General features: G+C 38.8%; 1 protein-coding gene and 1 long non-coding RNA gene across 15 annotated transcripts in view; one reads left to right on the forward strand and one right to left on the reverse strand.

Moving 5' to 3' along the window:
* Positions 1-27,657, reverse strand: part of IQSEC1 (IQ motif and Sec7 domain ArfGEF 1) — a 313,774-nt gene that overhangs the window by 8,722 nt on the left and 277,395 nt on the right. For all 14 annotated transcript variants that reach the window (XM_079964974.1, XM_079964973.1, XM_079964972.1 and 11 more), the window contains 9 exons: positions 18,049-18,210; positions 15,200-15,322; positions 13,648-13,814; positions 11,943-12,082; positions 11,152-11,181; positions 9,068-9,193; positions 8,600-8,699; positions 5,305-5,466; positions 4,298-4,474 (listed from right to left, as the gene is read on the reverse strand). In XM_079964974.1, coding sequence (XP_079821100.1) covers positions 4,298-4,474; positions 5,305-5,466; positions 8,600-8,699; positions 9,068-9,193; positions 11,152-11,181; positions 11,943-12,082; positions 13,648-13,814; positions 15,200-15,322; positions 18,049-18,210 — 1,187 coding nt within the window. The remainder of the gene's footprint in view (positions 1-4,297; positions 4,475-5,304; positions 5,467-8,599; positions 8,700-9,067; positions 9,194-11,151; positions 11,182-11,942; positions 12,083-13,647; positions 13,815-15,199; positions 15,323-18,048; positions 18,211-27,657) is intronic.
* LOC307209732 lies at positions 3-27,617 on the forward strand. The gene is made up of 3 exons (XR_013835731.1): positions 3-413; positions 21,728-21,825; positions 27,518-27,617. It is a non-coding gene; the product is annotated as an uncharacterized lncRNA (long non-coding RNA).

Here is a 27,657-nt window from a genome sequence, read left to right on the forward strand (position 1 = left end):
TAATAATAATAACAGCAACAATAATTTGTTCTTGTTGGTATCCTTCTGTCTCAAGAGTCAATGGAGTGTGCCTCTGGGGGTGAAGTGACCTCCCCAGGGCACAAGGAGGGCCTGAGCTGCCCAGGCAACAGGACCCTCCCTTTCAGTGTCACTCATATGGTCCAAAGGAAAGGAAAGCAATGCATTTGGCACTGGCTTGGCTGCAGGAGTTGCCAGAAGGAGGCATACAAGGCGCCATCCAACCGTCTTAGGGACTCCACTCTGAATTTGTGTAGGATTTACTCCTTGGCCCTTTCTTCTCTTGAAGATGTCCTGTAAGGCAGCAGAATTTTCCTTCTCCTTCTAGATAGGCTACCTTCCCAAGTTGACAAGCCCCAGGTGCCCATCACTTCCTTCGACTATTAGGGTCTGAGGTAAGTTCATTGGTTAGCTGTGTTACTTTCATACTTTTATCTTGTGATAACCTGATAACTAGATACAGATAAACAAATCTACTACATCTACAATGAAGGTTTCTTTTGGTAGTGGTGCCCCAGTTTTGGAATATCTGTCTAATAAGGTGTGCTTGGTGTCTACTTTACAAGCTTTTAGATGCCAGCTTAATAAATGATTATTTATGCAGATATTTTAAGATGTATTAAGATATAATGGCCCCATTTCTTTTTTATTTTAGAGTTTTCTTTTATTGATGTTGTTTTATTTTATTACGTTGGGCATATGTTCCCTGACATACGTTCAGTGAAAGGCAGTAAAATTGTTATAAATAAGTAAATAAATAATTTTACAATTCTTTACGGTCATATCTATAGCTGCCTGAAGCAGGGCCTTCTCTGGTGTGGCACTGCAATTATGGAATGACATTGCCTTGAGAAGGCAACCTGGATACTTTCCAAATTTCAGGAAATTAGTACAAGCTTCATATACCTTGAGTATATGGGACCACAATGTTTGTAGGCTTTAATTTAAGCAACTGTATCTCATCATCTTAAACTGCATCTTGTCATCTTAAAATGCTCAGACTCATCTGAGGTAGGTTTCTGACTCAAAATCAATCCTACTCTTACAATACCATGGTGATGCATCTGGCAAATTTCTGAATCTTTCACAACTATCCTTGAATGTCTCCTCCAATTATGCAGGTGGGGGGGGGGAGAATGATGCTTAAGATGGTAAATGCGGTCATATTTCCAAAGCAATCCAAACGCTGGCTCAAGTTTTTCTCTAACATCATGCAGCAAATGGCTAGTCAGTTACCAAGGGCCTTTTCCGGAGATCACTGTACAAATTGCAAATATGCACTTCAGCTTACAGATATTTCTTTTGGACCTATTTATTCTTTATCACACAATGAAACAACTTGTGGAAGTTGTCTGGGCTGCATGAGACACAAACAAGTAAACCTGACTTTGTCAAGCAGCCTTTAAAATCTAGCCATTTATTATTTTAAATGAATTATACTTTAATAAATTGGAGAAGTGTTAAAGGACATATTTAATGCTAGAGACCTGGAAAACCTAATTCAGGTGGTGAGAATAATATAGGGCTTTAAAAAATCCAACATGCAGGCTGGAGAGTCCTTCATATGTTGTTGGACTACAACTCCCATCAGCCCCAGCCAGTATGACCAATGGTCAGGAATGATGAGTGTTGTAGTCCAGAAATGTGTAGAGGGCCACAGGTTCCCTGGCCCTGAACTAAAAGATGCTTTGCCCTAACATTTTTGACATATTTTTCTTTTAAAAATAAAAACATTAAATATCCAAGTTTTACATACGTCATAGTATCCAAAAACAACATTATTACATATTTAAACAATCTCTGAAATAAAAATTATAAAGCAGTTATAACCACTGTTTGAGTGGTAAAATTAAGTTATTTTTTAAAAAAACCACAAGGTAACCTTTTGAAAAAAGCATGTTTCTACCTACATAAGATACACATAATCTACTTCATCAGCCTCCTCCTGCGTCCTGTAGCAAGGCAACACTACATGATTTTTGGCTATATGCTCAAACTTTCTATTGGAGGGGAGTGATGGCATAAAATGACAGTGTTGTTTAAGCTAAACACTTCATAATCTCATTGCAGTGAGGGCCAGTTCAAACATGTATCTTTGAAGATCATATTTAACATGAACCCTATAGATACACACATTTTAAAAAGTAGTAAAAGAAGTTATCTACACATCTTGTTCCTTTTTCATGAAATCAAAGGATCATCAGTATCAGCCTATAATTTACACAGAATGTGTTACCATGTGAAGCATTTTACCTCTATGATTTGAAACTGCATGGAGAAAACTTTCTGTGGGGGCACCATGTTTGAACCCATGGAAATCACTCCAAAGGCCAACTTCTATAGAACTGCACCTGTTTCTAGTTGGTTCCTGGCAATAGCTAACACAATCAATGAAAAGACCACCTAGGTTATCCTAACCAATACCTGATTGTATGTGTGTGTGTTTCTTAAATTAATTGCACTGCACAAGTCCAAACATAAACTCTCCATAATTATGACTCAATAAAAATGTTAAAATTAAGTTTAGCTGGGTTTAACATAGTCACTGCTTAAACCCTTCAGTCTGACGCCTATATTCAACTGCAGAAAATAACTTGTCAGCGATGAGTATATGCCAACAGAAGGCATATGTTGTTGACATATGGGATGTTTCATGCTTATGAAAAATTCATCTTGTTTATGGTAAAGAATCCTCCAAATGAAGCTAGCTACATGACAATGTCTGGAGTAAATGTTTGAAAGCTCCTAGTAGGATGAAAAGTGTTAACTGGGAATCATGTCAAGTAATAGGTACATTAGTGAAAATCCTGTTTCTAAAAATGAATGTTGTCATTCTCAATGAAAAACAGAAAAGTGAAACCATTCTTACATGAAACTAAATAATGACGACTGAGGCCTCATCCAAAGTCTACTCAAGTGCACATTTTTAAATAAAATTCTAAAAAGCGTTAATTCAGTGGACCTTTGCACTGGTGTTGTTCCATGCAATGGATTCATGGTTGTCACTGAATTGTCCCCAAAGTAAAGTAATATATAATAATTACTATGGATAAATAATTGTGGCTAAATAGAAAGTAAACCCGTTTGGTAAAAATAAAGATGCAGATATTAGTATGTGTATATTTTGATGCACAAATAGGCATGTGCACATAATTACACATAGCACATACTTAAGATTAGTATTGATGACTGTAGCACAGTAGAAGCTTACACATGATATTTTAAAGAGAAAGGTATACTTCACTTTTATATAGAGGTCAAAATAATATATAGGATGAAAAGTAAGCAAAAATTTAAATCTATTTGCTAGTGGTATATTATAATTTAGCATAGTGTACATGGTGTTAACAGGCAGAGCAATTCTACTAGCAACAGCAGGAACCAATAACGTGCCTGTTCTTTTGCACACATAGCTGAAATGTAGTGCCTGACATTCAAAATACACCAGGGCATTGATTTCCAGTCATAATCGTAGTGGCATTTTTCTACGTTCTGCACACATGGGTGAAATGTAATGATTAAAATGCATACATTCCAAAACCAGGTATAACATCTATAATTTAAAATATATTTTAAACTTCCATCACCATCCAGATCAGTTCAAACTTTAGGCCCAAAAGCAGTGGTGAAATTACTACTTTGCCAAAATGGTTCCTTCCCCATTATGCTGGCAACAGTAGTGTAGTATATACACAAGCCACAGTTTCAGCAAGATCTAGAGTCTACGTTTTGAGCAATACGATAAAGTAGCACCAGTCACACAACTATATCCGATTTATGTTTCTCTAGATAGAATTTAGCAGGGCTTCACTCAATTTCATTCATCAATATACTACATGGATACACATAAGCACAAAATGCACAAGAAGCAGCCAATACACAATGATTTGGGTGGGTTTTTTCCCCTAATGACAATATAAGGAAGAAAATAACAAAAAGGGACGCAAAACTAAACAGTTGACTCCTAGCATTATACCTAGCATTTAATTAACCATTATTTTATTATAAACTTACAATTTTTCTCTGTCTTCTTTCTCCTTTTAAAGTGTACATAGAAAGCTACAACAGTTTAATATTTTCAAATGGAATTTTTGAATAAGCAGAGGGGGAAAAACAGAAAAAACCACACTACTAACAATAAGACATATTTAACTTTCTCAGGATTACATTTTTACATTTTCATATTTGTTAGTGTATTCTTTGAACACACACACACGCACACACACATATATATTAAGGTTCAATGAATATATTTATCAAAGAAGGAAGAAACGCATACCTGCTTCAGAGAGGTCTCTAAGAGAGCTGCTAAGGGCACTCCTTTTAAGACCCTCCCCAGTGGCGTAACTGTCATCAAGGCAGGCACGGTTCAATGTCCCATTGCCAGACTCTTTTTTCAGGCTAGAGCACTGAGACATGCTTGGTCGTACTACACCTTTCTGCTTTTCAAGTTCAGCTGAAAAGAGAGCAGAAGCCAATTACTCTATTGGCTCTTTCAGATTGTAGCGCTGAAAAAATAGGTATGGACTCTTTGCTGGCTCGTTAATAATTTCAATAACCCCAAACACAATGCTTCTAAAAATTGGCACCTGGACAAATAACGCTTGCTCAGTCTGCAAAAGGCACAGCATTCCAGAAGCTGGGCCACACACCGGAGCCTTTTCAGGTCTTCAACAACAGAAAGCTCTGTGTGAGAAGGCACATTCCTATTAAGTTCAGTGTTGGGAAATATTTCATGTTACCTAAGCCTTTTTCCCCATCCCTTCTCCTTTGGCACCAGAAATGCTCAGATACAGTACCTCACACAACGTACTCTCTGGCACACAAAGCAAAATAAATAAATAACGAAATAACTATCATTAGGTAGCAATGAACAAAGCGATGCTATCAAATTTGCCATGTCTTCATTTGGTTGGGTGTCACTGCACCTTGGTAGTCTGTGTGCATAATTGCATCATAACAGCATACCAATGCAAATCCTTCTGCTGGACTCCAGATGGCAGTGGCACATAACCATGTGGTAACAGCCAGTCATGGAGTTTAAAAGTGTGGTCAGAGCCCACCAGCTGAAATTGATGCCCTTGGACCACTATAAGTCTCCTGAGGAAAATGCAGTATATCAGCACTTAGTAAAACATTCTCGTATTTCAACTGCAGTTTAATCTTGAGTAGTATTCAGCCACACTTTTTTAACTTTATAAAGAAAACTTTTTGTAAATATGCCAAAATAGATTCACCTAACATAATTAATTTTAAATGCTCTACTATATGTACCTTTGTACTTACACTCTATTCTGTGCTTTTCCATTTCTTGTACCTCTGCAACAGACTCCCTCAGATCATCCGTAAATTTCTTTCTGTCCTGGGGATTTGGTGCATTGAAATTTATCAAAACTTTTATATCTGCTCCCGGAACAGCTGATGTGAGCCGTATGCCATTAGGATAATCTAGGAAGTGGTAAAAGGGATATATGTATATTAATTTCTTTCAAGGGTTTTCTGTTCCCTATTTGCATCTCCAAATGTGAAAAAGATACAGTGGTACCTTGGTTTAAGAACAGCTTAGTTTATGAACAACTTGGATTAAGAACACTGCAAACCCGGAAATAGATGTTTTGGTTTGTGAACTTTGCCTTGGAATAAGAACATGTTTCACTTCCTGTTGAGTGTGTTCCATTTGTAAATTGAGTCCCTCGCTGCTATGGGAAAGCACACCTTGGTTTAAGAACGCTTTGGTTCAAGAACGGACTTCGGGAACAGATTAAGTTCGTAAACCAAGGTACCACTGTACATCCCAGTACATCAAAGATTTCCATTACCACATTAACATTTCTTGGTAACCATGTGCAACTGATAGGATGAGGTCTGAAAGCATCTGTGTCTATTGTGCTCCTCCCACAGTAGACTGGGCAACTTACCCTGCGTGAGATATGTATTGGAGTCTTAGGGCTTCTAGGTCTCTGGTGTTTCTGGTGTTATTTCAGGTGGTCTAAGATGCCTACAGGTCTATCACATTCTTTACAGTTTCCGGCAGAAACTGTGTCCTCTCTGTCACCAACTACCTCCAGGAATAACATGGAAGGTCCGAATGAACACAAGACCTTACTGAACAGCCATTCAAAGATTACTACAAAACTATAAACTTGGCAAAATCCCACCATTTGTAGGCTGAAAAATGGGAAACGACTTTCTTAGAACCAAGAATGCTGTTGGATTAGTTGGAAGTCCCATCTAGACCAGCATCCTGTTCTTACAGTGGCTGACTAGATGCCTATGCAGATTCTTCAAAGAGGGCATTTTATGGGGGTGAACCTATGGTTTATCCTGTAGACAGCTACTTGCTGTCATTTTTTCAGCCACATAAGTCTCCTGGGTGAATCAAATGTGTCATCATACATGATGAGGGGCGTTTGAGGGAAAACAACAGTCACCACTCACTCAAGGATTTCCGCCATATATCACAGACTTGATGCAGTGGTAGACTGAATGATCACTGAAATCCTCTGACAGGGCACTTCTGGTGGTTCCTCACACCCTCAAGACCATCACCAGGGACTCTGGTGAGGCAGGCCCTGCCCTGTGGAACTTCCTTGCAGCAGTGGTTTGGTGGGAACTATCCCTCCTTCATTCATATGTCACTTGAAAACTTTATTGTTCAGAAAGGCCTTTGCCACATGAATTTTCTTGTTAAGGCAATCAGTATTTACTAATGTTTTAAAGCTTTTTAAAATGAATATCATTATTTTGTGTTTATATGTTGTATTCCGCCTTGTTGTATTTTTTAATGAAAGTGCATCTTATAAAATTGTAAACAAATATCATCACAAGATTGGCAGCTATGGCAATCAAATATAAGTGGGTCCCCCCGCCCATCATCTGCCCCAATCCTTACACTTTTGAGCCAAAAGGGCTTCTAAATAGAAAAGTACTAAAAGTACTAAATAAGGCATGTTAGTACTTTTAATTACTTTTGATAAAAGTACTGAGTAAAAAAACATTTAACACACAGTGATTTATTGGGCCACACAGACATTAGAAATGATATTATATAGAATTTTTAGCCATACATATAAAGTAAATATTTAGGTTTCAGAGTCATTAATCTTAAATCATAACTGTAATGTGAACTGTAGAAGAAACACTAATATAAAACTTTCTGAGGATAGATAGATAGATAGATAAATAAATAAATAAAGCCCACATGAAATTGAGTAAGGCAAGAAATGTTTAAAAACCGTATAAAATGGATGTGTCCACCATCAAAAGAGGATATATAAAACAATGTATATTTTGTACAAAAAATAGTACATATATGTGGGAATATGGTCATTTGTCCATAAGAGCATGGGCAAAAGTTTATTATTGCAAGGATGATTTCATAGCAGAAAGCATTGCTTGGAAGCATGATCAACGCGTGGAGAGCTCATGCCATCCAATGATTGGTCCACGTAGTATAACATGATCAACTGCGTGGTCTGGTGTGAGAACATGAGACTAATGTATTGTATTGTCTTTTATCTACTGACTGAGGCAAAGCTCTCTCCTTGAATTTGTATCTTTTCGTGGACACACAATAAAGGCTGTGCTCCAGCAGCTTCTAGGGAGAGCTGCGGCCAGACTTCTGCAACCCATCTTGGTGAGACTGATTATTTACGGATGGCGAGCAGGTTCTCGTCACATATACAGCTGGATACACAAATGTTCGCTTAGATCAATTCTCAGAAAGGGGTATGAAAATATATTCTGAAGACTTTTGAAAGGTTAGAATTGGCAGGAGGAAGGCAGTTGGTGAATATATTTTTACTGTTACGTGGTCTCTAGTGAAAAGAAACTGCAAACCTTCATATTTTTAAAATGAAGGTTTGTTCTGGAAAAAGTGGAAGTATCTATTTTGTCTTTCCCTCGTGACCTACGAATGTGGAGATAAAGACTTTATTTCCTTTCAAAGAATTAACTGATTCCTCAAAATACATTTTACCCTTATCATCCACTCCCCGTTGCCAATCATTCCCATCACCTTGCCAGCTTCTAAATGGAATGCTTTTCACTGCCTTTGCTTTAATTGACAGAATTCTCAGAAGGTATATGAATTCCATTCCTTGAGAACAAGTTGAATCTGACAGCTGCAACATGCAGATAGGCTGGGTGGGATATTTGTAGCTTGCTGCCTTCAGCTACAATAATGGCTATGCAATGCTTAAAGAAAAATGCTGAAGGGGGAGAAATCTGGAGGAGAGTGTCAGGCTGTGTTGAACCAAACTGATTTTTCTCCCAAATATCCCGTATGTGTACATATACTAAACCATTATAGCTCACATGTTTCAGAGAATCAAGATTTCATACTTTATTTTTAAAAGTCTTTGAATGCTATTCTTATTCTGTTTCATAAACATTCAAATAAATGTGGTAACAAAGCAAAATCACACTATCACGTCAATATTAACAATAGGTTTTCACTGCATTTCTGCAATATCTTTTCTAAAAAATGGGGAAAAAACCACTTCCTCAAGGTATAGTTATTCTTAAGAAATGATGTGCACCAATTTACCCATAACTCATATGAGAGGCTAAAAACACTTACACTGATTCTCAAAAAGGAGCACCTGCATTCCATAGAGGGAAAAGGACTGTCGAAAACTGTATGTGACTGAATTCTTCTTCTTTTGAAAGATCTTAGTGACCTAAAAATATCAACAAGCATAAAAATCAATGTTGGAGAAAGTATTCGGTTAGTTAAAAACACTGAAATGTATGGACAATGAACCCTTATAATATTACACCAGTAAGCATCCTGATGACAAACTCTGCCTAAAATACCATTTCCATTTACTAGCCTTTTGGCTCCCCTGCACAACTTTCCTAGCTGATCCTGAGCACTGCATACAACTGTAGTTGTACATACAGCTCTTCATCCACATATGAATAACAATCCATGCAGAAACCCACATAGTGCCCCTACATGGATTCTGCATTTAAGTAAGCCCCTTTACTTAATGGAGTCTCTGCATTAATATAATGTGTTATAAAAATATGCCTGTCAGATACATACCACAAGCAGATCATTAAATAAAAATATTTCCCGCTGGTGTAATCCAAGCTTCTGTGGTTTATTTGGATCTGGAACTTCAAAGAGCCTGCAGTAGCAAACAAGTCTCCGATGTGGAAGAGAAAGGACCTGTGGGATATAGTACAATGCTGACTTTGGTCAATTAAAAAGGAGTTCAGTATTATTTAGGTGAAGTCTTTTCCACAATGGTGAAGGAGGAAATAGTTTTAAAATGGTGAAAATAAAAAACTTTTAAGGAAAAGCTTTTCATTAGCCCCTCTTTGCACCATTTTGGATTTTCCTTTTTTTGTCATCATATTTATATATCGGTGGTAAACTCCTATGTTATTTCATGAAGCCTGTTGTCCAATGCTACTATCATTAACACAGGGACGCGGGCGGTGCTGTGGGTTAAACCACTGTGCTGCTTGGGCTTGCCGACTGAAAGGTTGGTTCGAATCCCCGCAACAGGGTGAGCTCCCATTGTTCAGTCCCAGCTCCTGCCAACCTAGCAGTTCAAAAGCACATCAAAGTGCGAGTAGATAAATAGGTACCGCTCCGGCAGGAAGGTAAACGGTGTTTCCGTGTGCTGCTCTGGTTTCGCCAGAAGCGGCTTAGTCATGCTGGCCACATGACCTGGAAAAAATGTCTGCGGAAGCAGACAAATGCCGGCTCCCTCGGCCTTTAAAGCGCGATGAGCGCCGCAACCCCAGAATCGTTCGCGACTGGACTTAATTGTCAGGGGTCCCTTTACCTTTACTATCATTAATTCTTCAACAGTATCCTGATTTTCCTCAGTAGGGGGAATAGGTGAAAATAATTCCCCCTAGCTCCATGCCAGTGCATGCATTGTATCTGATACAGTATAGGGACTAAGGTTCCTTTACTTCAAGGTCAATACGGATTTTCCACTGTCTTTTCCACGAGATGCTAGCCTGTTTATACATGGACAAACAGAAGGCTACTAACAATAAGTTTTAATTGCAATGAATTTTTATTAGAGTCTAACTTCTTAGATTCTAAGTTCTTCTTAGCCCCAGTGCAGAGGAACTGTATCTCAGTTCCTGAGCCAATAATTTTATTTTGGCATCCATGACATCTAAGGAAATATGCCAAACTTACGGGGGGCGGGGGGGGGGGGGGCGGAATCCTGATCAGCAAAGTGACCTGCCACACATGGCCCACTTTTACAATGATTGATGCAGCATGCACAATTTAAAATTCCTTCCATATGAGGAATATAATATATACTTCATATTCATACAAATGTTTTAATGAAGTGTCTCAAAGTATAACACAAAGTCAGCAAGAAAACGTTTCTCATATTCAGTCAAAGGTCCCACAATAGTCACCAACAGCAGTATTTCAACGTTTATTATATGACAATATGTGAAGACCTTCATCTATACCTGTCCCCTAACCCCTATATATAACAGATAAACAGAAGACATGCAAGGGCACACCCAATGCTCAATGTTCACTGTTTTGCATCTTGTGTGTGTGTGAAAGATCCTAAAGGAATGTCTCAGTCCCACATTCCTCTACTGCATAATCTTGTGCTAAGTTTCCACACTGATTGATTAAGCTGATTAAACACTAAAAACAATGAAAGCAAAGCACATTTATGAAATATTCTGACTTTAAAATAATGCAAAAGAAAGAGAGAGATGTACATTTAAATATCTGCAGATCAGAGGCCATGCACACCTTTGAGGGGAGAGGCAAATTGTTTTTAATCTTAAAATTGTTAGAAAATATGTCTAAGGACAACTGACCTCAGCCAGGTTTATAAACAAAGCTGCCCCCAGTTTCACTTATGCTTGCTAATTACCGTAATTCACTTTTATATTTCATTGTTGTACCAAGCTCTATCTGTGTGATACTGAACCCCACAGAGAAAGCACAATCTAGCTCCTTTACAAAATGGAAATGTTTCATTAGGTCAACAATTGACACTTTTAAATATTTAGGATGAAAAAGCAATGAACTGCCAAAATCTGAGTAACAACAAAGGATTTAAACATGTTAGGGCCCTTCTGATGAGCTTTGCTTACAGAACAGAAATGAATATTAAAGGAAATACCTACACAACCAAGTCCATGGTGTAGAGATCCAATCTACAGCAGAAAAAGACACATACAAGTTCATTAAATTTCAGAGAAATACATATCATATCAAGCAAATACTTCGTGGTCTTATTATCACTAAACTCCTATAAAAGCAAACATGCCTATAAATAATGATGGGCATTTATTTTCAAATGCCCTTTTGCACAGTTACGCTGTCACTAAGCAGGAATGAGCACAAGGAACGCTAATATAATCCTAATGACTTTATTTAATCATTTGAATTAGTTTCTCACAAAGCTTAAATTCTACAGTGTAGTTCTGCAGCTTTCAAAATTCCACTTTCCAGTCTATAAGGCAATGAAAGTAGTATAACTCTACCTCTTAATTTTGGAAAAGCAATTATCTGTAAGCATACAAAGATGCAATGAGTGTGCCCACCTTCGCATATACACACAACAGCTACCCCACAACTTTGGAATTCTGTTTCTTTGGACTCTTGCCATATTCCTAAGGTGCAATATGATTTCTTTACTGGCGCTGACTTTTGGTTGTTTGCGTTAAGCTGGCACGCGGGGATAAAAAGATGTTGGAATATTTTCATGTTTAATATAGAGGAATAAAAACCTCTATGCTTTACAGTGGGTGGGATATAAATACTTAGAAAACTAAAGAAACTATACAAAATAGATCCAATAACTCAGGAAAGACACTTTCTGAGCAGTCATTTATGCCCTCAAAGCTGGAAATGGTTCAGTGAGTAGAGCATCTACTTTTGCACATGTAACTCGCAAATGCAAAATATAACTTACTGGTTTCTTTCCTACTATGAGTTTTTCAACCTTTTGGACCTGTGACACATGATCCTCGTTTGTCTTGAGCTCCCGCTTTCGGATTCTTTCATAGATCCCGATAAGCATCTCCCGTGGAATATCTTCACCATCATCTACACCTGCAGAACCCAAACATCATTGTTACCAGCTCAAAAACTGCAATACCTCTACAACTTGATGACACTTCTGCCTTGTAAAGAATGTGATCTAGCTACTGGTTGTTACACTAACATCACTGATACTAAATCTTTGCATGTCATGATCAGTATCTCCAAAGAACCTGCCATTTAACAATTAAAGAAGTGAATTTCAACCAGTGACATTTGGATATATAAATATCGCCCCTCATTCTTGTTTAGAATTCCAGGGTAGTATACAATCAATAAGAGTAATCATAAAACATCAGAAGAACGAAGAAAACAGTATTTAAAATATACATAAGATTAAAATGCCCAGATGACTAAAAAGGTGTTCTGGTGCAGAAAAGATTGTAACTGGTGCCAGAAGAACCTGCATAGGGAGAGTTTTCTATGAACACTTTGCTCTCATGTATTATATCTCTAATAATGCCATTTGAAGAGGGACCTCGGCAGAAGATCTTAACAGACAAGTAGGTTAATATGGGAAGAGGCACTCTTTTGAGTATTTGGGTTCCAAGCCATTTACACTGAATTGGTCTCCAGTTATGCTCTTTTAAAATCAGTATGATATTTATTTACTTTAAAATTTTCTATTCCTATCTGCAAAATACACATTTGCCCTATTTTTAGTTATTGATACAACAGTAACCAAGAGTACTGTGGAGTATCAATACAATTAGGTAACAGATAGCAGTTTGTTAACACACACACACACACACACACACACACACACACACACACTCAATGTTAAATGTCCGAGCAATAATAAACCTCAGTGTTAGTTAAAAATATTGCAGTCTTGAAGCACCATTTGTGGAAGATAAAGCACATTCTCAACCTAGTTGCTTTAAAAACATTAATAAAGATTTTCTGCTGTAATATGCTTAGTGAATGAAGTTGGCCCACAGACCTGGAGAGGGATGGTTTGCAGTGCAGAAATACAAGAGGCAATCAAAATTACAAGCACCCCCACATTGGTCTTTCAGCTATAAAACATTTCCTTTCTCTCAAGAACTTGAATCTCGGTTTCCTCAGCCTCCTCAGAGTTCTAAAACACTTTTGTAGGGTATAGTCACACAAACGCGTAATATGGAACAGAATCTAATTACTGTATTCTTTTGTGGTTTTTGTGGTGTAGACCATAATGGCAAATGTCTATGCATGTTTACTCATAAGTAAGTCTTACTGTGTTCAATGATTTACTTCCATGTAAGTGTGCATAGAATTGCAACATTGCTGCAGTTTTTACAACAATGTGCTTCCAAAGCCATGGGGCAGACTTTTCTACCTCTTTAGTATTTAAGAAACGATCTATTTAGAAACGGGTGCTGCCGCATTGTTAGTAATCAGACTGTTGTCATTTCCCAAAAACCCTTTCCAATCTTCTCCTGGCCTGGTAACAAATCATAGTACAAATGGCAGACTAGCCTCTTGGATTATTTTTAATAAAGAAAAATGTGGCTTTTGACATTTTCTGTTCAAGACTGGAGGAAATGAAACAAACCCAGCCTTTAGACCCTGGCAGATTTTTGAATTATGCATACCTCTTAGATTCTTGACAAAATCTTCAAGCTTCATTTTGCGTTCTGGTTTCACATTTGGACTATACATATCTGTGTTTAATAATATGATTGCAAAAGCTAGGATGAAGATGGTATCAGGATTTCTAAACTGTCTCACAACACCTGGATTGCAGATGCAGTATCTCTGGCTACAAAAGACACCGAAATAAGAGTGGTCAGATTCAAGGATGAGTCAATAAGCCTTTTAGAATAAACCAATAAACTGTTTCATTGAGGATACTGGAATTATACTCCTGACACACACATTTAATGCTTGAATATTAATTACCATTCCATCACATTATCTCAGCTAATAATAGCATCTTTAATGCAGATGATGTATTATTATACCCACTCTTTGTAACCAAATTACTATTTGCTGATCTAGATATTCCGGTGGTTAAGGCTAGTCTAACTCCATTACAGTAAGTGCCCTCAATTTCCTGCAATATTCACTTGTTGTATAGAAATATACATAAAATATACATATACATATTTATCACTGCAGACTGCAAACCATACCTAGTGGATCAAATAGGATAAAAATTACCCAGATTTGCACAATTCATCAGAAATAGGATAGTGGTGACAATTATACAGTACATTATTTATTCATGGCAATGTAAGGTAATATAAGACTACTGCAAGTGTAAAACAGCTTATATTTGTAGGGCAAAATATGCAATGGAAAGGCCAAATTTTCTTGGGTTGAACATCACAGTCCAAATGAAGTGCACTACTGACTCAGGTAACCATTTCCTCCTTCTAACCATGTAGCTATAGCCCAAATATGCCAGCACAAACTATGCAACAATATCTGATGCAACTTTGATCCATAATTTATATCTATGCTAATATGCCATTTCTACACATTTCATGCCTAATGAGTCTGACCAATGGCTTCAACAGATCTGTGGCACCCTCTGAGGATAGGCCTCTTTATTTTTAGCATATTGGAAGATTCTTCACATTTCTCCCCACGTCCCCACCATGGATAAAGAACATTTGTCTAGGCTTTAATAAGTTAATGCTCTTTGCTCAGCTAAGTTAAACTGCTTAATTAAAAGGTCAGCAGAGTACATTGCAAAATGTTATAAAGGATAAATGCTTCCATTTCAACAAGATGAGAACATAGAGTATTTACAGCACAATCCGTTACATGCCTACTCAGAAGTAAGTCCCACTGCGTTCAATAGCCCTTACACCGGGGTAAGTGGGTATAGGAATGTGACCTTAAATTCCTTTAAAATGTTTAAACCGACAGTAAACATTTCTTTGTTCGCATTTAGACTTGATAACATAAGATACAACAAACAGGGCTGCCAGAATCTATAGCTGCCTTTTCCCAACCTAGTGGCCTCTGGAGGTTTTTAAGTACATCTCTCATCAACTCCAGAAGGCTGGTCTACAATATATAATATCGTGAGAACAGAATTTTAGATCAAGATAATATTTAACTACTTCAGCCTGAGTACACTCAAACCTACTACGTATGTGACTAAACCTTGTGATAGCTATCTGTTTACGTCCATACCTAAAAGCTTCAATGAGTCGTTCTACTTTTTGAGCTTCCCCTTGAACACGGATATGAGCTTGGAATTTCCTGAGTGCTTCATCTAGTTCCATAGCTGAGAAATCCATTTCATCCACAACACAGCTAGGACAAAGAAGAAGAAGAGTTTTGATTTTGCCACCCTCCAGCATACCCCCCCCAGCAATCCACCCTGCCTTCAATAAAATACCAACTGCTGTACTTAGTATAGTATTCAGTCAGATGAAGCATGCAATGATTAAAGGGCAAAGAGAGAATTATGAGCACTATATATCAATTAAAGAAGCTTATGTAAGCGGGTCATGATTTTTCAAAGACATCTCTCTGGCAGAAATAATAATCATTTTTATGTTCTTCAAAAAGCAATTTCCCCCAGTCAGTAGCTCCATTAGAAAACAACCAAACATTACTTTAATTTACTACTTTACTGAGCAGTAGGGCACAGAGGAACAGACACCAGTCCCCTCATTGCCTATCCTATGAACGTTGGGAGGGTGGCAGCAAGAAGACCCTGTGTTCTTTTACTTTCCTTCCTGATGCCTTTGAGTGGATAGCAAAAGGGGAAAGCAATAGACTTTTCCTTCTCTGGCAGAAGGGGTACCAGTTACCACACACCATTTCCCCCCTTAAAGTGTTGTGCATAATAACACCCCAGTACTCTTTTCAATAACTGGAAGGGAAAAGAGAAAGGAATTGTGTAGCAGACAGTGGAGAGGGGATTGCAGAGAGGGAGAAAAGGCACTCAGGTGGACAGGGCTGATTTGAAAGGCTGATGCAAAACCATGATTTGTGAAACCATGATCTAATTGCCTTTTCTGCTGCCTGTGAGGTCTACTTGCCAATAAAATAAAATAGAATCTGGAGGTTTCTTCCCTTTATATTAGGCTTTTGAGGTTATACACAATGAAAGATCAATCTCTGCAAAGTACAATAGACTAATGCAGGTGCCACGGTAAGAACATATGACCCATGCTAAAAGGCTTTTTATTAAAATGCATTGCCATATGGCATCAGGGTAAAAATGTTTATGATTGTTCAAATGAGAGAGGGGCAGAACCAGGCAATTAAAATGCAGAGGGACAGGTATCAATTCAAAGAGGATACTTTGGATAAAACATACGTGCCCGAGACATTCGCAAAGACACACCATGCACAGGAGTTTAAAAGCTAATACTGGAAGCCACTGATTCAAGTTGTGTGAGCTGTTGTACTTTGTTTTAAATGATAGCATAGATACAAAGAGCATAATGGAAACCTGCTGGGATGGAGAGAACCAGTGGGCATTGGTTATTTCTGGATACAAACTCTACAGAAAGGACCGGGAAGGGTGTGTTGGAGGTGGCATCACTCTGTACATCAAAGAGGCATACAGTCCGAAAAGCTAGAAATCTCAAAAGGGCAGAGTCTTCCACAAAATTACTGTGGATGGCAGTACCAGGTCCCCAAGAGTAGCTTACTACTGAGCATATAGTATCATCCTCCTGACCAAGACGCCCAGGGTGATTCTGAGATGGACAATGAAATTTTCCTCATAATCTAATTAGCTATGTCACATATCCATAAAGCAGCAAACGGTCGACAAATAAAGCCAGGTCTTTTTAGTACCTTGGTTAGCTGTATAATGCAGGAAAACTTGACATATTTCATAACCCGATGCAACACAGAAATAAATGCCATCTTGGTACCTGACACAAGCTAACATGGGAAGCTTCTGCACTCCTAAGGTTGCTTGTTTTAACTGAACATTGCAATTGCATATTTAATTCCTTTGGCTGTATTCCAGTGCTCAGTTAAATGCACTCAAAACCTCATTGAATGGCCTTTAAAACATATAACAGGTAAACAAAAAAGATCCAATGTTTAATTTATAAGATTTTAGTCAATGAAGTAAACATGAAGAGGAGGTAATCAGGGTTAAATTTCCTAGCCTATTTGTAGATCATATGTTTTGGCATTGTGTCAAATAGGCATCAATAACATTTTCACGTGGTGCAACTCCCAGGACAAAAGCCTCTCTTTAATAGAGTTAGGCAAGATGCCAACATAACATTCTCATCTACAGGACTGTTTTTAGAAAACATCACTTTGGAATTTAAAATCTGTGTTGATTTTTCAAGGAAGAACGATGAGCTGACAGATTTCCGCCCCCCTCCCCGCCCCCTAGAAGAAGGCCCTGCTTCACTGTTCCTTTGTAGTAAGGAAATATATAGATCAAGTGGGTCCAGGAATAAGACAACCCACTTGCCAAGTGTAGAATGCTTCATTAAAGCATATTTATATGAGTGCATTCTGCTGATTAAGGTGTACCACTAATCAATAGGAACCTCAGCATTCAACAGCAATTCTTCATCAAAGTAATGTATACATAATTCTATAAATTTGGGCCAATATGTCATGAGCTGGCATGCAGTACGCAGTACAGCACATCAAAACTGAAAATATTGTGGCACTTGCTTTCTGGATGGTAGTAGTCTTCCACATTTTTTCATGTCATTTTATTTTAGACAATGAATTGAGTAATATTTCAAGGAATAACAAAGGACTTATAATCAATAGACACTTTCCTTCTGGATGAGCATATCCTAGACAATTAAAATAATAATAGATTATAGTATAGCAGATAAATAGTTAAGAACCTCCTTCTGGAACAGTCTTTCTGAATTGCGGGCATAGCTGTAAATGTATATGGGGAAATGATTTTTTCCTGGTTTATCTTTTTCTCTGAAACTGCACTTAGCTTATGCACAAAACAATTGGCGAACATCCCTTTCTTTAAAATCCACATAGCGTACACTTAAATATGCAACAGATGCTTCATATCTGCTACTTACTCCAACACATCCCGGTTAAACTGCTTTTGTCGATTTCCGAGGAATTCTCCAATCATCTGTCTGCTGAGTCCTTTTCTCTGCAGAAGGAAATGAGCAACTCCAACAGGCGTATCTGGCACAAAGCCTCTCTCAATTAGGTACTGGATTCCTTTTTCAGGTTTTCTACAAGAAAAAAACCCCAAATCTCCCATTAGCCACTTTCACCACAACATAATCAGGGGCATATGTATTTTTATTGTGTGTGTGCGTGTATAATATTTGTTGCTGTATACCACTTATATTTCTTTAAGGAAATTGTGCTATATAAATATTTTCATAAATAAATTTAAAATAAATAAAATAAAGATTGGGGTTGTCTTAGGGCTCTTCCACAATCAACACAAGTATCTTTTAATTTCTAAGGCAGAGGTATACAGTCGTACTTTGGAAGTCAAATGCCTAGCGAGTTAAACTTTTTGGCTCCCGAATGCCACAAACCCGGAAGTGAGTGTTCTGGTTTGCGAACGTTCTTTGGAACCCAAATGTCTGACACAGCTTCCGTGGCTTCCGATTGGCTGCAGGAGCATCCTGCAGCCAATCGGAAACCGCGTCTTAGTTTCCGAATGTTTTGGAAGTCGAACGGACTTCTGGAACAGATTCTATTCGACTTCAGAGATATAACTGTACAACTTAAATCATTTGAGGACCAAATTTACTGTTATTACCAGTGGGGAGTAACAATACTGCAGCAGCTATGAAAAAGTATGTGCATCACATCTTTAACATAGTGCTTTTTAAAACTTACACCTGCCATTTATTTCTGCAACTCTTAGCAGACTCACAGTTCTTGCTTTGCACAGACCTTTCTCTCAACAGCACCCCCTCCCACCCCTATGTGAGAAGCACTGATGAACAATACCAAGTAACCCTCTGGTCCTGCTTCTACCACAAACAGTATGCTGTTTGAAACAGTATTAAACAAATGCTCCTGGAAAGCAGACGAGCTGTGGCATCGAGTCAGTAGCCCTTCCTTGTTTTTCCCAGCATCTGGAGCGGATATAGCCTTTAAATTCTAAGATTCAATTCAGCTACTGTAGTGGACGGCTTTTTTAAATATAACATTGGTTTTTTAAAAATTTATTTTCATATTTAAACTGTTTAACATGGTTGCATCAAGATATATCTTTGTTTACAATGGAGCACATGCCACGCAGCAACTGCATAAAATAAAAATAAAAAATAAAACAATGAACACTCAGATAAACGTTTCTACATATATAAACGAAGTTGTGTCGAAGTGTATATACCAAAATTATTATGATTATTACAGAAATGATGTATAGTAATGTGTATTGCTCTGATTGGTGAGCATAAATAAAATGTATTTTGTATCAATAACAATTAGAATTTATAGGAAAGGAGGGGAGGGGGGAAATTAAAAATCACACTTCATGCACGTCAGACTGTGCTTTAAACTATGGGTACTGTTCTTCCAGGTGTTGAACAACTATTGCTTGATACATCACCCATGAGTTTTTTCTAGTCCTTTTCAATAGTCATCACCACTCCTTATAGTAGAATCACAGAATCATAGAGTTGGAAGAGACCACAAGGGCCATCGAGTCCAACCCCCTGCCAAGCAGGAAACACCATCAGAGCACTCCTGACATATGGTTGTCAAGCCTCTGTTTAAAGACCTCCAAAGAAGGAGACTCCACCACGTATGTAGTACGTATGCAGTATGTAGTACTGAATTCAGTAATCAATTGTTTGCTTTTGTTTGCAAGGGAGCATCATGGGGTGGAGAAGAGGTAGGCAATCTGGGGACGGGGCAGGATCCAGCTCCTCCTTATAGCACTCCTGCCACTTTATTCCCTATCACATTATTTCCTAATTTGGATAGGGCCTAGTTTGGCCCTGAGCTACAAAAGCAGCACTTTAAAGTCACCCTATGGCAAGTAAACAGTCAGGGGTGGGAGTCATAATTGGGAATTACAATATGCTGGCCTATACTAGTGTGTTAATTTTGGAGGTTGTCTATGTGATTAGAAAGTGGGGGACAGAAATCAAACACATGTTCTGGTCAAAGTGGTCCTTTTACCTGACTTACAGATGATGTAGGATTTGAATACACATTTTAGAAAATGCTCTTAGTTGAAGTTTAGTTACATTACTACTTCCATATTAAGAGGATGATCATACTTCAAGGTCAATGGGGTTTTGTTCTGAAAGGAGCTGAATGGGGTTTGAATTGAGCTTCTGAGAGCGAGGATTTAAATGCATATACGTGTGTGTGAGAGAGAGAGAGAGAGAGAGAGAGAGAGAGAGAGAATATGTGTATGTATGCATGTGTGTGTCAACACACACACACACACACACACACACACGTACTTCCGGTTGCGGACGGGATCCGTTCTGGAGATCCAGTTGGATACCGAGGTTTCCGCAACCGGAGGTACCGTTTCTGTGCACGCGCACGGCGCAGAAAAGTGCTTCTGTGCATGCGTGCACAGCAAAACCCGGAAAAATAGTTCTGGGTTTGCTGTGTGCATATCCTGAAGGATACGCAAGAAGAGGTGCACGTAAGTAGAGGTACCACTATATATATATATATATATATATATATATATATATATATATATTCTCTTGAAACAACAAGGAATATTTCAGCATCCGATGTGCTACAGAAGCACTGTTGCCTGCTCTGTTGTTGTTTATCAAATTTGTAGATCTCAGGGTGGTTCAAAACATAAAAACACAAGATAAAAACAGAAATTGCACAAAAGGGTTTTTTGTCTTTTTTTGTAGGAAATGTATGCTTTTTATGCAGTCTGCAGTTTCTGAAAAAAGTACAAAATAAAACAAAAATCCCCCTATCCCGCAATCACATTCAACACTGGCTGTGTTTACATTCTCTCTAAACCATGGTTTATGCAGGGGTCAGCAAACTTTTTCAGCAGGGGGCCGGTCCACTGTCCCTCAGACCTTGTGGGGGACCAGACTATATGGGGGGGGGGAATGAATGAATTCCTATGCCCCATAAATAACCCAGAAATGCATTTTAAATAAAAGGACACATTCTACTCATGTAAAAACACGCTGATTCCCGGACCATCTGGATTTAGAAAGCGATTGGGCCGGATCCAGCCCCCGGGCCTTAGTTTGCTTACCCATGGTTTATGGGGTTGGGGATTGATTATGTGCTCATGTTCCTCCACTTCAGTTTAATACAGTACTTCCTAATTGTTAAACTACAGTTTGCTATGCTATCCAACCAGAAAGCTGTAGTTTGATACAACCCTCCAAATCAGCATTGAAAAAGAAATAAAAACCGGTGGTTTGCAATCTTGATTTGGGCTAATCACTCAAACCATAGTGTGCAAGTTCTGACATCACAGCAAACTGAGGTTTCTGAAACAAGTTGGTATATTATTAAGCCAGGAGTGTGAGGGAAGGATTGAAATGTAGAAAGAGGGAGAATGTACATAAAGAGCTTTCCCCCAATCCTCCAAACCATGCTTTGAACAAGCAATATGGTATCTGAATGCACTGAATGCTAAATGCAAGATTGAGACTGAAGTAGTCAAGGCAGACAGAGATTATGCATTTATCCGCTGCTATGTAAACATCAAAAGGTTTGTGTACTGCAACAGTGACTAACCACAATTCAATATTTTCATTGTGTTCTCCATTTTCTAAGGTATTACAAATATCTGAAAATGCAAATGGATTTCCAACTTTGCAGACGGAGGATGCAGCTTTCTGCTCAGACATGTGAAATCAATTTCCAAGAACAAGGTGACCCTGCTATTTTTATACCAAGATGGTCATGTAACCACATCTTTCCTCATGTAGGTTATTGTCAATAACATTACCAAGTCTCCTAACATGCTTACTCTGCTGGACTTTACTAGTAAAAATTTGATATCTGGTAAGTAAAAGAAACAATCAGACTTTTACCCTCATAGCTGAGTACCATAGAAAAACTGCCTCATCATCATGTCTTAAAATCTGCCTGCCTGAAAGTTTACATCTGAAACAAAAAGAATATGTGCTGTTATTCCCACAAGGGCAAGCTAAGATAATATTTCCTTTATTCAAAGTATTTTTTTCCTCTGAGCAAACAGAAGAAACTAAAGCTACAATCCTAAACACACATACTATTGAGTAAGCTACACTGAGGTCAGTGGGATTCACTTCAAGTAGGTCTATGGGGTCACGAAGAGTTGGAGACGACTAAACGACTAAACAACAACAACAGCAACAACAACAACAACAACAAACATGCTTAGGATTCTGAATCAGAATTATTTTCTCCATCTGAACTCATTGGTTCTGTACAAAGTGGAACAAGTGTCAGTCTGACATCAATACCAGGGAAGATTCTGGAGCAGATCATTAAGCAAACAGTCTGTGAGCACCTAGAAAGGAATACTGTGATCACCAATAGTCAGCATGGATTTCTGAAAAATAAGTCATGTCAGACTAACCTGATCTCGTTTTTTGACAGAATTACAAGCCTGGTAGATGAAGGGAACGCAGTGGATGTAGCCTACCTTGATTTCAGCAAGGCATTTGACAAGGTGCCCCATGATATTCTTGTAAAGAAGCTGGTAAAATGCGGACTTGACTATGCTACCACTCAGTGGATTTGTAACTGGCTGACTGACCGAACCCAAAGGGTGCTCATCAATGGTTCCTCTTCATCCTGGAGAAGAGTGACAAGTGGGGTGCCACAGGGTTCTGTCTTGGGCCCCGTCTTATTCAACATCTTTATCAACGACTTGGATGATGGACTCAAGGGCATCCTGATCAAATTTGCAGATAACACCAAACTGGGAGGGGTGGCTAACACCCCAGAGGACAGGATCACACTTCAAAACTACCTTGACAGAACTGGGCCAAAACAAACAAGATGAATTTTAACAGGGAGAAATGTAAAGTATTGCACTTGGGCAAAAAAAAAAATGAGAGGCACAAATACAAGATGGGTGACACCTGGCTTGAGAGCAGTACATGTGAAAAGGATCTAGGAGTCTTGGTTGACCACAAACTTGACATGAGCCAACAGTGTGATGCGGCAGCTAAAAAAGCCAATGCAATTCTGGGCTGCATCAATAGGAGTATAGCATCTAGATCAAGGGAAGTAATAGTGCCACTGTATTCTGCTCTGGTCAGACCTCACCTGGAGTACTGTGTCCAGTTCTGGGCACCACAGTTCAAGAAGGACACTGACAAACTGGAACGTGTCCAGAGGAGGGCAACCAAAATGGTCAAAGGCCTGGAAATGATGCCTTATGAGGAACGGCTAAGGGAGCTGGGCATGTTTAGCCTGGAGAAGAGGAGGTTAAGGGGTGATATGATAGCCATGTTCAAATATATAAAAGGATGTCACATAGAGGAGGGAGAAAGGTTGTTTTCTGCTGCTCCAGAGAAGCGGACACGGAGCAATGGTTCCAAACTACAAGAAAAAAGATTCCACCTAAACATTAGGAAGAACTTCCTGACAGTAAGAGCTGTTCGACAGTGGAATTTGCTGCCAAGGAGTGTGGTGGAGTCTCCTTCTTTGGAAGTCTTTAAGCAGAGGCTTGACAACGATATGTCAGGAGTGCTCTGATGGTGTTTCCTGCTTGGCAGGGGGTTGGACTCGATGGCCCTTGTGGTCTCTTCCAACTCTATGATTTTAAGGTGAGATCTATACATTACAACAAGCTTTGTTCCTTTGGCTGAATAAAGATGTACAACTTGCTTGTACAGTACATCTCAATCTTTTCTTTTGGGAACACACCATAATATTCTTTCAGGTTTTGAGGCAACTGAACCTACTAGTCAAAAATATGCAAGACAATGCTTTACCAGTACCATTCATGTCCTGAAGTACTGTATTTTAATTATTCTCTAGAAAGAAAGATTAATGGTTCTGAAGAAGGCTGTTTTAAAGCTGGACTTTCGGGAAAGAAATAGATGGTCAAATGGAAAGAAGGCAAAAGGCAAATATCAAATTAGAAAAGGGGATTTTTATTTGTGCTATTTTTAGTCGTTCAAACATGACTGGGCATAATGAACATATAAAAATGTGTTTTTGCAGAATATCATTACAGCAATGCAAAAGAATGGAGAATATGTTATGCTGTAGAATTATTTCCATGTGGAAAATGCTACAGAAAACACAGACCATAACATGGATTGTTGACCTGGCCAGTAATGTATTTGCTCATGTAACTGAGGGCAGGACTGCAGCCATGTGAGCCAATGTAGAAAAGTGGTTAAGAGTGCTGGCCAGGGTTCAAATTGCCACTCACTGATTTTGTGAGGATAAAATGGGGAAAGGGAGAAGTATATGTGCTGCCTTGAGCTCCTTGGGGAAAAGAAGCAATATAAAAGTAATAATAAATAAAATAAAATAAAAATAATGAAGGCAAAAGGGTTGGTACATTTTTAAAGTGAGTGTCTTCTGCACAGGATCACACATTTTAAAGTAGTAGTTTCAAAATTCTATGCTGTTCCTTTTTCACTGGGTGCCAAGCTCTGATTCCAGTGTTATTCTAAAGGTGCTAGTTTTTCTATGGACAGAGGGGGTAAATACGGACAACCATTTATTGATTGATAGTCTGCTAATATATGCAGAGAGCCACTTGGTGAGACACTAACCCATATTGTGTTGCGGATGAGTAACAAGAGGCACTTACAGTATGTATCTGAGCTAATATCTAGGAAAGCAGAGAAATCACATGGCAGGAAAATATAGAAGACTAGCTAAAGTAGTGGTTCCATGCACACTGTAGCTAGTTACTACTTGAATTAAGGGCAGTTTATATTTACTTGGCCACTCCATCTTTGGTAGACACGATCAAATAATTCAAATAATTCAAATAATTCAAGAGCAGAAAAGCATGTAAACCTCTTTGTTCAGATTTAAAACTTCTTTTCAGTTTTCCCCACTTCAGTTTCTTAAGCTTAATTGTATAGCTTAGTTCTTAATACTTGGGTTCTAAAACAAGGCGGTACTTTCTGTCAGTTTCCTAACCTTCTATTAATCACACCCCTGAGGCTCCTCTAGCAGTATAATAGACCCAGGGGATCACCAAATGCCTCCTAATTGGTTTGGGATTCTTCTCTTTCTCAAGACGTTCTATCCCTTTCTTACTGAATGGAGACCCAAGTAGAGTGTTCACTAATAACTCTTACTTCTCCTGTTCCCAATTCAGCTTCCCAGTTTTTCTCTTGTCTGTATACTCCTGAAAAAGGACACTAATTGCTGTATTTCAAACAAAGCTCAGAGACTTCCTTCTCTGGCTGCAGAGTGGATCTCTCACACACAGCTCAGGAGCTATACTTCTACCCTGCTGAACACCAAGAACACCCAACTCCTAACTCTCAATCCCCTTTTCTTTTCCCCCTGCCAAAGTGCTTGCTGTATCTACAGCCAATCAGGTGAGCCTGCAGCTCAGCACTCTGGTGGAATTCCAAAGCACTGCATCACCAAACTCCGGTCTTGCTGAGCTTTCCGTCCCACCCCTGCACTTGTTACATGGCAATAGTTGTGGCTGGCTGGGAAGCAGCCATTCTCAATTTCCATTCTAATGTCCCAGACACTATGGCTGGGTTCAGATGGCAACCAAGCCAAACTATGCCTCATGCTCACTGCAAGCTAAATTACCATTGAGAAAGCAAAGCAGCCACAATCACTTCGCCAGGAGCCTGCATGAGCTCTTATGTTCACACTAAGCCAGTGCTACTTGTGTGACATTGTTAATGGAAGCTCCCCAGACCCAGCTGCCCGGCAATGCAACTCCAGCATCTGTCTGGGTGGGCCAGATCCTGGCACCAGACCTGTCTACAAGGTATAGACTTTGTTGTCCATTAGGAGATTATCAAAGACCCACAGGTCTTTATGAGGACTGTTTAAAATGTCACAAGTAGCAAGCAAGTTTTTGAATTCTCCAGAACTCTTCTACAGGCTGGAGATTAAACAAAACAGCAGGGAGGAAGGAGATAAGAAAAGCCCCAAAGCCTTCGCTTTGTAATAGTCTTAAAATGGAGTGCAGAAGGTGTGTTGGCATGTGCTGCTAGGTGAATAACTATTTCCAGTTGTGCAGAGAAACCCTGGGACAAAGAAACAATAAGGACAGCCCCACTCCAATTCTTTAAACAGGCCTTAGGATAAGGTTACCAGATTTCTTTCAATGAATCCAGGGACACTTTTCAACTTCAATGGATTTTGTCGAAACGGGGACGTCTGGTAACCTTACATTAGGACTGAATGCCAGAAACTAGGGAGGCTACAGCAATTTGATGCATGATGGAGAACTACTTGTGGAAATCAACTGCTTACCCAAATACCATTTTTTAATATATTGTTGCTTGTTTCCCCCCTCCCCATTTCTGATGCTTCCGTTCTTTAGCCATATTGTCTCTAATCGTCACATGCTGCAGTCCCTCTCTTCCCTCTTGCAATGCATTCACTACTAATAAATTTTCATTCTCTAAATAGCTGAAAAGGCAGCTGCCTCTGCTTTTCACTTGGATAATCTAACCAGCCTGAATTCCAGGGAACAGTAAATGAACTGGCAAATCCTGACCTGCATAATTACAATCAGACATATGCTTGGCCTTCCCTTTTTATAGTGGGCACTTCACAACAAAATTATATCCCCATCAGCTCTCTAGGTATTGTGGCAAGAGAATTGTGCTTAATCCTAACACGGAGCTCTGTTATAGCAAATTGTGTGCTTGGAATGTTTAATACTAGATGGACCTGATTGGATGGGAGTGATGTAATGACTCCATTCCAGTTTCTGAGGCTATTCCGAGCTGCTAATAATGGACTCCATAGCCTTTTGAAGACTGGATTTTCAATATTAGGGAAGATTTATATATTCTCTGTAAATGACTATAAAGGATCCCCTCCCTACATTTTTTAACGCAGCCAGCATTTCACTAAACTATAGCCTGAACTGATTCACGCTATGAGCCTTTTCCTCTCTATGCATATTACTATGCATATTTAAAAGAGAAAAGTCATAAAAAGTCTTTCTGTTGCTATTATGGAATAATCTACACTCCAGGTGTTGTAAAGATACTCTTTTATACTAAACTCCCAATAGGCTGGCATTCACTTTCCTGAAGACCTTTAACAGACATTTCTCATATTTAATAGAATCATAGGATTGTAGAGCGAGAAGGTACCCCGAGGGTCATCTAGTCCAACCCCCTGAGTCCTGTGTCCAATTTGAAACATTTGCTTAGCTTTGCAAATGTGATAGCAGTTGTATTGCAGTAGCACTATGAGATAACTTGTAAAAAGTTTGGAAGCAAAATGGGCTGTAGCCTGCTTAGATGCAACTTTACACCAAGAGTTTGCAAAGTTTGTTAAAATACACCTGTATGTTAAAGGTGCATCTTTCTTTGGAAGCAATCCTACTTGCATATAAGGTGCATGAGATTATAGTGTTTTTTGGCTGAGTCCTCACTATGGTTCTCTTCACAGCTGATATTTGGAAGAAGAAGAAATTTCTGCAAATGTGATGCAAAAGTTGGCTGTGCATGATGCTGGAATGTCACTCTGCCCATGTCATCAAGAAACCTTCTACACATTATTTATTTGAAATTATTCACACTCCAGTCTTC

Source organism: Podarcis cretensis (assembly GCF_951804945.1).
Source record: "Podarcis cretensis genome assembly, chromosome: 2".
NCBI classification, from domain to species: Eukaryota; Metazoa; Chordata; class Lepidosauria; order Squamata; family Lacertidae; genus Podarcis; species Podarcis cretensis.